Source organism: Saccopteryx bilineata, chromosome 1, assembly GCF_036850765.1.
Source record: "Saccopteryx bilineata isolate mSacBil1 chromosome 1, mSacBil1_pri_phased_curated, whole genome shotgun sequence".
Taxonomy (NCBI): domain Eukaryota; kingdom Metazoa; phylum Chordata; class Mammalia; order Chiroptera; family Emballonuridae; genus Saccopteryx; species Saccopteryx bilineata.
The window spans coordinates 24,856,473-24,872,324 of record NC_089490.1 but is presented as its reverse complement, the minus strand read 5'-3'; the positions used below and the strand labels follow the sequence as shown (position 1 = coordinate 24,872,324).

Genomic DNA, 15,852 nt, shown 5'->3' with positions numbered 1-15,852 from the left:
TTAAAAAATTCAAAACATTCTCAACAAATCCCTGTATTTCAGTCTCACTCTTCTCCCACCCACATTCAACAATGCAACCAAACCAATCTACCTCAAAAACAATCTAATCATTTCACTCCTCTTTAAAGGCTTTTTGGTGACTGGATTTAGCATATTAGTAATGCTTTCCAAGTTTGGCCCAATAATTTCTCCAGCCTCAACACTCAACACCCAACTATATACTTTACAATCTCTTGGAATTAAAATGCGCAAGGATCTTGAAAATACTGTGCTCTTTCTTCAATCTGACACAAACTTGTCTAGGGATTTCCTACCCATTCAAGGATCTCAATCTGTAACTTCCTGTGGGCGCATTCCCTCATACCCTATGTTTGAGTTCTTTCCAATACATCTTATTTAGTAGTTATCTGTCCCCCCAAAGGTACAAAAGCTTAAGTTTTGGGGTTTTGTTGGTGGCAAAGACAGAGTCAGAGAGAGGGGACAGATAGGGACAAACAGGAAGGGAGAGAGATGAGAAACATCAATTCTTCCTTGCGGTTCCTTAGTTGTTCATTGATTGATTTCTCATATGTGCCTTGACCCCAGGAGCTACAGCAGACCGCATAACCCCTTGCTCGAGCCAGCAACCTTGGGCTCAAGCTGGTGAGCCTTGCTCAAACCAGATGAGCTCGCGCTCAAGCTGGCGACCTCAGGGTCTCGAACCTGGTCTTCGGCATCCTAGTCCAACACTCTATGCACTGCGCCACCGCCTGGTCAGGCACAAAAGCTTAAGTTTGGAGAAGAATCATGTAATGAGCCTATATTAACAGCTCATTACTTTATTCCCAGAACCTTGCACAATATGCCCCAAAATAAGAACTCAATATACTGAATAAATAAATATATGAATTTCGAATTAAGTAGTCTTTATATTTAGAATTTTCCTTCCCTGGCTTTGAATTTCAAATTTCATATTTAAGAATATATTGATTCCTGCCTGACCAGGTGGTGGCGCAGTGGATAGAGCATTGGACTGGGATGTGGAGGGCCCAGGTTCGAGACCCTGAGGTTGCCCAGTTTGAGCATGGGCTCATCTGGTTTGAGCAAAAGCTAGCCAGTTTGTTCCCAAGGTCACTGGCTCGGGCAAGGGGTTACTTGGTCTGATGAAGGCCTACAGTCAAGGCACATATGAGAAAGTAATCAATAAACAATTAGGGTGTCGCAACAAAAAACTGATGATTGATTCTCATCTCTCTCCGTTCCTGTCTGTCTGTCCCTATCTATCCCTCTCTCTGACTCAATCTCTGTCTCTGTAAAAAAAAAAAAAAGAAAGAAAGAAAAAGAATGTATTGATTCCATGGAAAATGCTGCTGTACCCACATATTATTGCTTGTTGCTCTCTCTGGGTTAAAAGTACACAAAAAGACAGTTGTATAGGCATGATTAAAAGAAAATAAAGAGACAAAAGGCAAACAAATGGGCTAAAACAGTGAGAATTCTCTAATATACATACCCCCATATATTAAATAGCATAGTTAAGTAAAAAAGATCAGAACAGAATTCCGATTGTGATTTTTACCACTCCATGGTTGCATTATCTCAGAGTTTAAATTCTTTTTTTCTTTATCAAGTGAGAGGTAGAGAAATAGACTCCACATGCACCCAGACCCAGATCCAACCAGTAATGTCCTCCCCCACTCCCCAGGTCTGGGGCTGATGTTCTGCCCATCTGGGGCCATGCATGTAACCCAGCTATTTTCAGCACCTAAGACGATGATACACTCGAGCCATGGCTGCAAGAGGAGGAAGGGAGGGAGGGAGGGAGACAGAGAGAGAGAGAAAGGGGAGAGGGAGGGGTGAAGAAGCAGACTGTTGCCTCTCCTGTGTGCCCTGACTGGGAATCGAACCCGGGACACCACACAACAGGCCAATGCTCTACCACTGAGCAAATAACCAGGGCCAGACTTTAAATTCTTCACTTTTAAAACAGGAGTGAACTGGGCCTGCAGGGTGGGTGAGCGGATAGAAGGTCAATCTGGTGCAACAAGGCCGCAGGTTTGGTCCCCAGTCAGGGTACGTAAGAAGTACCAATGAATGCACAACTAAATGGAACAATAAGTTGATGCTTCTCTTTCTTGCTAATCAATGGAAAAATAAAAAAAAAAAAAACCTCAAAAAACAGGACTGAACTAACTTCCTCCAAAGTTATGAGAATTTTCACTGAGCCAATGTTCTAGAAACTAGGTGCGCAGCAAAGAACAAAACAAAATGTATGCTCTAACATGGGGGGTAGACATGCAATAAGAAAATTAATAAGGAATAACAAATAAATCAAAGAAAAAGCAAGAAGATAGGGAGTTAAAGAGCAGCAGCTGGGAGCTTTGGCTGTTTTAGACAGAGCTGTCAGGAAAGGCCTCCCTGAAACGTGACTTCTGAGCAGACTACGGAAGTCAGTTTTCTGGGGAAAACGGAAAGCACATCCTCCTGAGCAAGTGAGTAGAATGTGAAAGTGGCAAAATACTCTAAACAAGAAAAGTTACATATATTTAAGCAAAAAAGTCATTTCATTATAAAAAGGGAATAATAACACTTGCCTTGAGAAGTAAAGCATTTTGTAAAATTGAATACTAAAAAAATTTTACCTTGAGATTTTATATAGAAACCAATCTACAGTAATAGAACAAATTATGAATTCACCACATTCCTATAAAAAATGTAACAGTGGCTCTTATAACTTTTAGTCTATAGTTCTTCAGTGAAAACTGAGGGCATAAAAATAAAACCCATGAAGGCTTAGGTAATATTGTTCACCTTTAGTCTAGAGTCAGAATTATCTTCTCAGCGTAATAGCTAGAATGTAATGGTCAATCCAAGAACATCATTCCATATATTTCAGTTACTGATTCAAAGAAGAGAACATAAGAGCTCTACCAAAAGTAAAGAAGTATAAGGAGAAACTATAATAATCAAACTGTGGGAGATGTGGCATTCTAAAACTGTAAACAAAAAGTAACATTTTATAATACACAGTCAACTATAATTTCTGTAACAGCTACTAGAAACACACACTATTTTACAAAAAAGAACGTCAAATACAAATTATAGGCAGAGAATATTACAGTTTGTTAGAACACAGAAAAAGTGAACATCAATTGCTGAAATCATAATGCATAAAATCAAAATCTTGAATGAAAACTGAAAGGACTATATATTTTTATCATTAAAGTTTTAAAGTCCTTAAAAAGCACTCACTTCCTGGCATTCAAATCAATGTTCGAAAATTCTCTGCCTAAAAATTAAGAGTAAAAAAAAAAAAAAGAAATTATAGTGTGCTTAAACCACTCACTTACCACCCCATAATCAGAAAGCTCCATATTTAGAATGCTTGTTATTATAAAGGGGTTAAGCAAGCAAGAAAGTATATTTTTAACAGATACAACCCTGCAAGGTTACTAGAATTCAAATAAGGCTAAATAGTGCAAGAAAATGCCAAAAGTATTTATAATTACAAAAATAATAAACTACATCCAAATTTAAGTTTGATTTCTTTAGCTGGTGGTCCCATATGGACTTTAAATTTGTACATATTTTGGCCCTGGCTGTTTGGCTCAGTGGTAGAGCATTGACCCAGTGTGTGGAAGTCCCAAGTTCAATTCCCAGTCAAACCAAAAAGGAGAAGCAACCATCTACTTCTCCACCACTTCTTCCCTCCTGTCTGTCTGTCTATCTCTCTTTCTTCCTCTCCTGCAGCCATGGCTTGCTTGATTAGAGTGCATTAACCCCAGGTACTGAGGCATTAAAAATAGTTTGGTTGCAAGCACTGGCCCCAGACAAAGATCTCTGGGTGGATCCCAGTCAGGGCACTTGTGGGAGACTGTCTATTGCCACCTCTCCTCTTGGAAAAATAAGAAAAAAAAAGTGCATATTTTAAGGGCTCACAATTTATGTAACATCATAAAAATCATTTCGCCATAAGCTTTAATTAATACCAAATTTTAGTATTAAAAATATAAGAATAAAACAAATAAAATAGAATCCAATACCTATAAAACATAAATACCAACATGAATCTTCAAGGGACAAGAGCTAAGGAATAAGTGTGCCATTAAATTTAAGCCAAATGGGGTATACAGCACAATCAAATGTCAAAATAATCTGGAGATGTTTTCTCTCAACATACGTACCCTGATTTATCAATGTCACTGCATTAAATTTAATAAATAAATTAAAAAAAATTTAAGCCAAATGTTTTCAGTTCTCTTATGATTTTTATACACCCTTAAAACATTAAGTTTTGACTTCGGAATCGGTACCAAGTATTCTCAAAGAAGTACACCAAAAAAGAGTAAGTCTACTTGTTATGACTCCTCCATTTATTCCTAGCTCAATGACTGTCTTTCAGTTTGTTAGAACACAGAAAAAGTGAACATCAATTGCTGAAATCATAATGCATAAAATCAAACTCTTGAATGAAAACTGAAAGGACTATGTATTTTTATCATTAAAGTTCTAAAGTCCTTAAAAAGCACTCACTTCCTGGCATTCAAATCAATGTCTTTCAATGGACTCAGCACCTACACTGAAGATTGACTTCAGCATCTTTGACTTCAGGAATTTTTAAATTTTCTGAGGTAGACAGGACATTTGCAAGCCCAGATCAAAGCTGTAAGCAAGTATATCTTAAGTGGGAAGAAATAAGATAACAAAGGTATTATCATTTCATAATCAAGGTACTAAAGGTTTACTTTAGACTTAAGCAGATATCAGAGGAAAAAACAAATTATTTTCCTAGATATTCAGTTCATTTTAAGACCTAGTCAAAAGCTTTTTAAAAAATTTTAATGGGATGACATTAATAAATCAGGGTGCATATGTTCAGAGAAAATATCTCCAGGTTATTTTAACATTTAATTATGTTGCACACCCATCACCCAAAGTCAAATTGTCTTCCGGCACCTTCTATCTGGTTTTCTTTGTGCCCCTCCCCCCACCCTTCCTTTTCCTTCCTCCCCCCTCCCCCACCCTGGTAACCCCCACACTCTTGTCCATGTCTCTGAGTCTCGTTTTTATGTCCTACCTATGTATGGAATCATGCAGTTCTTAAGTTTTTTCTGATTTACTTATTTCACCCTGCATAATGTTATCAAGATCCATCCATGTTGTTGTAAATGATCTGATGTCATCATTTCTTATTTTAAAAGTAGATAAACCAAAGCTCACAGTTCCAAAGTAAGACAGAGTTTCCAAAAATACAAAATAAACACTAGGTGATATATAATGTTGATTTATATTCAAAAATTTTTTAAATAGTCTACCTGAATCCTCCTGGGCATCATGAGTTTCACCATCATCAGTTACCTCTAATTCTTTCACAAAATTTGAGGGAAACAGTCCCAACTTGTTGTTCAGAGTCCCACTCCACCAGCCTTCTTCTACCTGAAAAAAATTCATAACTCAAAATAATAAAAACTTCTCTTAAATGAAATTCTTCCTTCTATGGGAAAATTAATCTACAGAAGTAAATAAGCACATTATTGATAGGTAAAAAGAATTTTTTAAAGAGTAAACTATTCATTGTCAAAACATACTTAGCAGTACACACAGCATGTCTATTTTTTCTGTTAGAAAATTTTTTTTGGAGGTACGTTTATTAAAGCTGGAGACAGTGAAGCAAGGAAAGGGCTCCTTCGTAGGAAGAGCGACGGGAAGTCAGGAAAAGGAGGCCTCAGAAGCCTGGGAAGGAGCTGCCTCTGCCCACTGCTCCCCGAGGTGCAGGTCTCATGGGGACCCTTAGGGTTTCGGAGATACGAGCCTGAGAGGGTGTGCTCCCAGGAGGGAGAGCCTACTTAAAAAGTTACCCTGAGAGGAAAACAATGAAAGGGCTGGATATGTAAAGGCTGAATAAGAATTTTCCAGGTAAAAAAGCATGTGAAAAAGAAGGTGACATAAAAATTAAGAACTCTTTCATGAAACATATATAATTGAAACATGAGGTAGCTAGAAGACAGGCTGGTTGAGAAAAAGGGAAGGCAGTAATTGTGAAAGTTCAGTAGTTGTCAGCAGACTTTAAGAAGGCACCAAGGTTTGGGAGTTCTTCGACCCAGGTGTGATGGAGGTAGGAAGACCAAACTGGAACAGGCACAACAAAGGAAAAACTATTATCTACACTTGGAATCCCAAATTGGCAGCAACTAGGTAGTTAGAGTATATAACCCTGAGACCTCTCCCCACTACAGTAAGCAAGCAAGCCAAACGGAGAAGCTACATAACGGCTCTCCACAGGCAGTCCTAATCTCCGAGTCTGCTAAGCACCAGACATGTCAGCGAAGGAGCCTTCCCATGATTCCACCAGCACCCAACCTTGCATCTTCCCAGTTGAGGCCCTCAGACGTCACAGAACAAACACAAGTCACCTTTGCTGTGGCCTATCCCCTATCTGAATTTGTAACCCATATACCCATGAACCTAATGAAACAGCGGTCCTTTGCCACAAAGTTTGGGATAGCAGGTCATGCAGCAAAAAGTAATCTGAACAGCTAATCACTTATCTTCTATGATGCAATCTCTTTATATGTTAAATTGGGATGAAAATTCCTATCCTAAGGTTGTTAAAGATTTAAAGAAAATTGGCCCTGGCTGGTTGGCTAAGTGTCAGCACAGCGTGTAGAAGTCCTGGGTTCAATTCCTATCAGGGCAGGCAGGAGACAAATCCATGTGCTTCTCCACCCATTCCCCTCCCCATTCTCTCTCTCTCTCTCACCCTCCAGCAGCCACGGCTTGAATGGTTCAAGCAAGGTGGCCTCGAGTGCTGAGGATGGCCTCATGGCCTTACCTCAGGCACTGAAATAGTTTTGTTGCCGAACAATGGAGCAGTAGCCCCAGATAGGCAGAGCATTGCCCTGTAGGGGACTTTCCGGGTGAATCCTGGTCAGGGTACATGTGGGAGCCTGTCTCTCTTCCTCCCTGCGAAGGAAGGAAGGAAGGGAGAGAGAGAGGGAGGAAGGAAGGAAAAGGAAAGGAAAGGAAAGGAAAGGAAAGGAAAGGAAAGGAAAGGAAAGGAAAGGAAAGGAAAGGAAAGGAGGGAGGGAGGGAAAAAAAGAAAAGAGAAAAAAGAATAGAGAAAGAAAAAAAGAGAGAGACAGAGAGAGAAGGAAAGGAAGGTTCGAAGGAAATACTAAATGTGAAACAGTTTTGCTGACATAATATAGGTTCATAACCATTAACTACCATTACCACCTAATAGAAAGAAAACAGAATTGCCTGTTGTATAAACACACTGAAACTTAACATAAACCTAGTGATAAACTACATCACATGGTATCAGAACACAGTATCAATCCCTGTGAGAATATATAATGTCAAAACATACTGTGCAAATGAGAACTTCAGCTGCCAAATAAAACTCTAATATTCCTTTAATGATAAAGGCAGAGGTATGAAAGTTATTTAAAAAATATTTTTAAATATCATTCAAAGATACTAGGGAAAAGTGTTTAATCTCAGTCTAAGTTAAATATCATTCTAAGATGAGGAAAAAGTGTTTTTGGTTAGTACTTCAATGTGATAATTTACACAATGCAAAGCTTTTTAAAGGTTCTGCTTTTGTATTCCTATTTTACTACTTTGTGCCAAAAGTGAATTCAGAATCAATGGAAACGTGTATTTATATTCCTAACTACTTATATTAATTTCTAGTTTACAGATAAGACAGCCAGATATTAAATCATTAAAAATCCATTTTAAAGTCTATACCTTAAAATTGTTATAAAAAAACAATGAAACTTGCAGAAAATTCTAACAAAAAATAAATAGTCTTACAAAGAATTTCTCAATACCCAAAGCATCCAATCTAATTGCTGCATCATCTCTAACACATGGTTTCTCACCTCTTCATTAATATCAATAACCTCTCCCACTTTCAGTTCCAGCTCATCATCATTTTGTGGAATGTACTCAAAGAGAACTTTACACTGCCGCTTCTTGGTCTCTAAGAAAAGCAACATAAAAAGTTAGGTTAAGAAAGATTATTAAAACAAACAAAAGCACCTTTGTTTTCACAGTATGCTTGTCATAGGATTTACATACATGAACAAAAACAGAACATGTAAGCATTCTAAGCAGCTAACCATACTCAGTTCTGGTTAGCTTTCCACCTTGCTCCCACATTATAATCAATTCACCCCAAAATAAATTCAAACCAACTACAAATAAGGTATAAGGCTCACAGCAATGAAATCATGTATGTATCTGATCCCACTAATTATACAAAAGTAACATATCCACTGCCAGTTTTGAGACTAGAAATACAGACAATAAAAGACACTTGTTTGTACAAGTGTATCACATTCAAGTCCTCTAAGCCAGTGATTTTCAGACTACTTCCTGATCAAAGTCAAGGAATACTTAAAAGGCACTAATTTAAGAATATGTGTTAAAAAAAAGGGGGGGGGAATGCAGAAACCTAAAAGGTATTTATCTTTTTTTATAGCTGTTTTCTGACAGACAAAAATCAAACTCATATAGGTAAAGATAAAAATAATTTTACCTTAGCTTCTCAAACAGGCTTCATTTACTCAGACAAGTAATGACCATTTATAATAACCATCCAGGTTTGTGGTTCTCAACTTCTTTTAAACTCTTAACAATTGAGAATTCAGATTCACTCCATCTTTAAAAGTGAATCATTAAAGCAGCTATGAGTAGATGACCAAGTATGATTGATTAAAGAATTGCTTCTTGCTACTCAAAAAAATCAAGAGCAGGCTGAGACTTGGAAGGGCAGCAATGGAAGAATTAGGAAAAATCATCAAAAGCAAAGATGTGTTATTAGAAACCAAGGCTAAGATCATCCACACTCTCATATTCTAAATTACTATCTACAAATGTGAAAGTTGGACAGTGAAAAAGGCCTATTAAAAAAATTGATTCATTTGAAATATGACATTGAAGAAAAGCAACATGTATGGAGTCCCTTGACCATCAAAACGATGAACAAATGGGTCCTAGAGCCTGAAACATTGCTGGAGGCAAAAACAGCAAAACTGAAGCTGTTCTTCTTTGGGCACATCATGAGAAGGGGGTTACCTCAGCTCTGACAATTTACAGAGCTAGCTAAGAAATTAACACAAAAAAATAACTCCAGCTGAACTCCCAAAACAAAAGATCACTGCAACCAACATCTCAGAATAATTTCAAGTAATAATTGAAATATAGTGACTTTACGTATACTGTAGGAAAACATCTCATCTCTTAAACTAGAAATAACTATATTCCCAAAATACATTTGCAAGTTGTTCAAGTTGTTGAAGTGACCTTAAGAAAATGTGTCTGGCCCTGGCCAGTGGCTCAGTGGATAGAGCGTCAGCTCGGTATATGGATGTCCTGGGTTCGATTCCTGGTCAGGGTACACAGAAGAAGTGACTATCTGCTTCTATCCCCCTCCCTCTCACCCTTCTCTCTCTATTCCCCTCCCACATCCAGTGGCTCCAGTGTGGCCCTGGCACAGAGGTTAGCTCAGTTGATCCAAGTGTGTCAGCCTTAGGTGCTAAAAATAGCTGGGTCCTCAAGCATCATCCCCAGATAGGGTTGACTGGTGAGGATCCTGGTTGGGGTGCATGTGGGAGTCTGCCTATCTCCCCTCTTCTTACCTTAAAAAAAAAAAAGTGTTCAACTTGACTGCTGGTGGTGCACTGGCAAGATGTCCCAGGTTCAAAATCCCTAGGTCGTTGGCTTAAGCGCAGGCTCACTAGCTTGAGTGTGGGGTCACTGACTTGAGCGTGGGATCATAAACATGATCCCATGGTCGCTGGGTTTAGCAAGGAGTCACTGGCTCGGCTGGAGCCCCCCCCCCCCATAGTCAAGGCATGTATAAGAAGCAATGAACAACTAAAGTGATGCAACTACAAGTTGATGCTTCTCATCTCTCTCCCTCCCTCCCTTCCCCTCCCCACCTCTCACTAAAAAAAAAAGGAAGAAGAAAATGTGTTTATAAATGAGTACTTTGCAGTTAGCACTTCATAAATGAGGGGAAAATGATCTATATTATTAAAAAGAAAAATCTATTTTGGCCCTGGCAAGTTGGCTCAGTAGTAGAGCATCAGCCCGGTGTGTGGATGTCCAGGGATTGATTCCCAGTCAGGAATCACAGGAGAGGTAACCATCTGCTTCTCCGCCCCTCCCCTCCCCTTCTCTCTCTCCCTTTCTCCCTCTCCCTCCCCACTTCTCTTCCCCCCCCCCATCCTCTACAGTAATGGCTCGATTGGTTCAAGCACATCAGTCCCAGGCACTGAGGATGGCTCCACAGAGCCTCTGCCTCAGGAGCTAAAAATAGTCAGTTAGGGGCCTGGTCCCAGACCAGTAGAGCATTAGCCACAGATGAGGCTGCCAGGTGAATCCTGTTTGGGGCACATGCAGGAGGAGTCTGTCTCTCTATCTCCCCTCCTCTCACTTGGAAAAGAAGAAGAAAAAACTATTCTGTTCAGGGTGCATGTCATAGAAAATCTTTTGTATCTTTCTGATAATCTTAGGCCTTTAAAAAAATGTAGCTTGCTTTTTAATGAATATATGTATCTTTTAAAAATAATTTAAAGTAAAAAAGAGTATTAATTAGTCCCCCATCCCCAAGCAGATAAATTACCTTTAAGCAGCCTAGTTATATTTTAACCAAAAACCTTAATTTTTCTTTCTCATATTAAACATAATTCTCTACTAAGTGTTTTTTTCCAACGTAGGCTGCAAAATTATTCATTTTTCAAAGAAAAGAGCCACATTAAATAAAAACTTCTAAATAGCCTCTATTATTACAAAATGCAAATCACATATTCTAAAAAATTTTTTTCACATTTTTATTTCCATATAGTTCACTTCTAAGTTGACGTGACTGCCTCTATAGAACTCATTAATTGGCAGCAAAACTAGAGGAATTTTCAGATTTTTCACATTTTCAAAAGGCATAATCAATGCCCACACATATTAATAAATATTTACTTAAGTGCTACAATGTATCAAAACTTCTGCTAAGCACTAAAAATATAAAACAATGCATATAATAGCAGAGTTGGCAATAAAAGAATGATAAAATTAATTTTTAAAAAATCGCAACTAGTATTTTATTACAAATAATTTCCATATAAATTTTCAGATCTCTTACAATACTATATCAAGAAATCTTTTTAAATAGTATAAGTAGACGTATTAACAAGGAAGAGAATAAAGGAGGAACAACAAAAGCAGGGACAAATTTCATGTCTTTTATGCACCAGTACTAGTCTAAACTTCTCACAAACATCTCCCACACAACAGACCACATGAATGTACTAGCATCATTTTACCAGAGAAACAGGAACTCAGAAGTTAAATACCTTGCTTAAGAGCACAGAGCTAAAGACAGGCAAGACTAGTTACAGTGACTTCTGACTCTGAAGCCTGTTATCTTCCCCTATATCAGGGGTCCCCAAACTATGGTGCTGGCCCGCATGCAGCCCCGAGGCCATTTATCCAGCCCCCCGTCGCACTTCCGCAAGGGGCACCTCTTTCATTGGTGGTCAGTGAGAGGAGCACAGTATGTGGTGGTGCCGCAAAGCGCAGCGTCGCTCACGTACAGTACTACTTCCAGTGAAGCGGGACACACGCGTCAGGGCTCCGGAAGCGCGTCATATCACTTGTTACAGCTAGCAGTGACAAATATGGAACCGGACATTGACCATCTCATTAGCCAAAAGCAGGCCCATAGTTCCCATTGAAATACTGGTCAGTTTGTTGATTTAAATTTACTTGTTCTTTATTTTAAATATTGTATTTGTTCCCGTTTTGTTTTTTTACTTTAAAATAAGATATGTGCAGTGTGCACAGGGATTTGTTCATAGCTTTTTTTATAGTCCGGCCCTCCAACAGTCTGAGGGACAGTGAACTGGCCCCCTGTATAAAAAGTTTGGGGACCCCTGCCCTATATCATCATGTTGCCTCCTTCACAGACTGCAGTGCTTTAACATGGCTCATGCAGTCTAGCAATGTTGAATTTTTGTTCCCTGAAAATACACTTGCTTATATCAATGGATCTTCTAAAGGAAGCAATTCTATCTGGAATTCTATAATCCCCCCAAAAATCCATCAAAAGTTAAAAACACAATGATTTAGTCACATGGCTGAATCTTCTGTAAATATTCTTTCTTACCCTCAGCAATAAAAAATCATAATACTTAGGCCATTAAATGAAAGATTCAAGCTGTTCAAGATTCTAGCTGTCCTACTGAGATATACGACTTTTGATTAAGACAATCAAAATCTTAGAAAATATTATTTTCACTATCATGAAGAAAAAGCTAATGACTAGGGATGCAGTATCATGTCTACAACATATACTAAACTGACTCAGTTTTTAAAAATGTATCTATGTATGTATATAGACATAGAGATAAAGCCAATGTGACAAAATATTAACAGCAAACTTAAATGAATACTATATTCACTGCACAATTATTCTTCAACTCTCTGTCAATTTTTAAAATTTTCAAAATATAACAAAGTTAGAACATCCTATCCCATTCACTTGAGAGGCTGTACCTGGGAAGAAGTCATTTGAATGAGACTTTTTCTCCCTATGAGTTAGAACATTAATGTCAAAGATCGGAGCCTGAACTAATACAATCGTTTGTTGTTGTTTTTTAAAATGTAAGCTGTAAAGATGTATTGTATTCTGATAGTATTCAGAATTTTCATTACTTTCTTCAGTGCTGACTCAAAATCAGGAGGCATATTATCTGCTACCAACTTTATGGGGAATTAAGCACTGTGTAGACAGGCATTCTAGTCAACTAACTCTTCATGTAACAATATCACTTATTTCTGCATGACTACTAGTGACCTATCAGTATCAACCTCAGTGTATCTTTTATATACAAAACAATTATTAACTAGATGGAAAATCACTTCTGCAGTTTCCGCTATAAGAAATACAAGTTACAAGCCCTGATACATTTCCTCACAACTGCCAAGAGTAGATTAACATCCAACGTCCATTTTTTCTCACATATAAAGTGAAATATCTAATAAACTTATAAGAGTCAACTTTGTCCTAGAAAACATTACTCTGTGCTAGCCCTAGAAAATCTGGTTTGTTTGACCAAAGTCGTCATGCTTAACTTGCACACAAAGCAAAGTGTCAATGGCTTCATGGCTAGACTCACAAAAATGCCAACACTGTTTTGGCTTTGGAGATTACAAAAAAAAAAAAAAAAAAAAAAGGAGGCTACCAGTACAGTTTCCAGATATTCAACAATCACACTATTGATTTGAACATGTCCTTTTTAGCTGCTTATACAAAATTCAACACATGCAGATTCACTTGACTCGGCAGATTTAAATAGAATATTCATCAATCTGCTGTGTTTATCACCATCAACTTTTACAATGATTTTACATTTTTTTGAAATTTATCGATTTTACAGAGAGAGGGAGGGAGAGAGAGAGAAACACTGATTTTTTTTGGTTCCACTTATTCATGATGTCATTGGTTGATTCTTGTATGTGCCCTGATTAGGGACTGGACCTGCAACCTTCACATATCGGGACGATGTTCCAACCGAGCTACCTGGCCATGGCCATAAGGTTTTTAAAATATATATATTTTATTAATACTAGTAGTATCCACTACTACTTAACATTGCAACTATCCATTTTAAGAAACTAGTCTATTTTGTGAATTAAGGATATGATACAAACTAACAGTAATGAAAAAAAATCAGATTAAAAAAACAAAAACAAGTTTGCTTTTCCTGGAAAAGCAATCTGAAAGCAAAACCAACCTGTACCATGTTTTAAATGTTAGCTAGCACCAAGCGAACAATTTAGTCCTTGTGGCCCGGGCACATGAAAACAAGTGACAGAGGACCTTAAGAAAAACCCTAAGCCTGACCAGGCGGTGGCACAGTGGATAGAGCGTCGGACTGGGATTCAGAGGACCCGGGTTCGAGACCTTGAGGTCGCCAGCTTGAGTGCGGGCTCATCTGGTTTGAGGAAAAGCCCACCAGCTTGAACTCAAGGTCGCTGACTCCAGCAAGGGGTTACTTGGTCTGCTGAAGGCCCGCAGTCAAGGCATATATGAGAAAGCAATCAATGAACAACTAAGGTGTTGCAACACGCAATGAAAAACTAATGATTAATGCTTCTCATCTCTCTCCGTTCCTGTCTGTCCCTCTCTCTGACTCACTCTCTGTCTCTGTAAAAAATAAATAAAATTTTAAAAAGAAAAACCCTAAGCCTCCTGGCACCAACTACAGAATGTTTTTCTTCCTTACAAGAATAAGAATTATGACCCATGTTCTCGAGAAAGGTAAAATTTAGTGTCCTTTTCTATTAGAAGACAAAATAAAATATTCATAACCTTGCAGCCCTTTATCTAGCCTTTAATTAGAAACTTTTTTGTCTCTCTATAGTGCAGTTGAGATAGTGAAAGTGGTAAATGGATTTTACAGTAGACAAAGGTCATAAATAGCCCTCTGAGGGTCTAAAAATTCTCTTGGTGAATAGAAATTCTACATAAAGCTTTACCTGTAGGATGTGGACATACTGTGTTATCTGTCCCCCAATCTCTAAACAAACAATTTAAGGGTCCAGGACAATCAGAATTACGGAAATTGTCTACCTTCAGCCAGTGGACTGAAAACAGTACGAATATCTAATTATTGTTTGTACATTGCAATTATGGGACACAAAGAACACATAAAACTCTTTAATTGGTCTGTCTCAGTGTCAAGAAATTTGTTTCATTTTTATGAAAATCTGGTTTTGTTTTATGAGAATATTCAAAGAGTGAAAGTACAGGTTTCCTGAAACTTCACAGACAATAAATAACATAGAAAGTAACAGGTATATGTAAACAAAATTTCTTTATTGTGGACTATTTGGTACTGCAAAGAATCTGAAAACCATAATATCAAAGACACTGATAAATGCATTTATTTACTACTTATTAAATGAAACTAAACACAGTAATCAGTATTCAATCTCTCAAGGGGTGTCATGTTTTACTACTTTACTATGCTATCTAAGCCTGACCTGTGGTGGCACAGTGGATCAAGTGTCCACCTTCAATGCTGAGGTTGCTGGTTCAAGACCCCGGGCTTGCCCAACAAGGCATATCCGAGAAGCAACTACATACTACAAGTTATTGCTTCCTGCTCCTCCATCTTTCTCTCTCTCTCTTCTCTAAAAAAAATCAATAAAGTCTTAAAAAAAAAAAAGCTATCAGTTCCCATAACTGTTGCACTTCTTTGTCCAGGTTTAATGTTTAACGTTTTTTTATATCTTTCCCAATGCGTCAAGCTTTTTGAGAAGAGCAATATTAGGTTTTATTAACCACTTTTCTCACCAGCAGCAAAAATACTGTAAAACTCTAGCATTTGAATGATCAAAGGTAGTGGTCCCCAACCCCTGGGCCGTGGACCAGTACTGGTCCGTGGGCCATTTGGTGCCGGTCCGCAGAGAAAGAATAAATAACTTACATTATTTCCGTTTTATTTATATTTAAGTCTGAACGATGTTTTATTTTTTAAAAATGACCAGATTCCCTCTGTTACATCCGTCTAAGACTCACTCTTGACGCTTGTCTCAGTCACGTGATACATTTATCCATCCCACCCTAAAGGCCGGTCCGTGAAAATATTTTCTGACATTAAACCGGTCCGTGGCCCAAAAAAGGTTGGGGATCACTGATCTAAGGTAATAAGACAGATTTCAACTCATGTCTGATTTCAAATGTGGTGCTCTCTAGGCTAAACTATTCCCCCAACATATTTACAGAGTACTAAATATGTAAATGTCTTTCTACTGGGCCAATCACCTTGGAAAATTGCATGGTTATATTCAGATGTCTAA

At 38.0% G+C, this 15,852-nt stretch overlaps 1 protein-coding gene across 3 annotated transcripts in view; it reads right to left on the bottom strand.

The window, feature by feature from the left end:
- The window catches only part of CD2AP (CD2 associated protein), a 110,516-nt gene that overhangs the window by 44,503 nt on the left and 50,161 nt on the right, over nt 1–15,852 (bottom strand). For all 3 annotated transcript variants that reach the window (XM_066252252.1, XM_066252244.1, XM_066252262.1), the window contains 2 exons: nt 7,866–7,966; nt 5,295–5,415 (listed from right to left, as the gene is read on the bottom strand). In XM_066252252.1, coding sequence (XP_066108349.1) covers nt 5,295–5,415; nt 7,866–7,966 — 222 coding nt within the window. The remainder of the gene's footprint in view (nt 1–5,294; nt 5,416–7,865; nt 7,967–15,852) is intronic.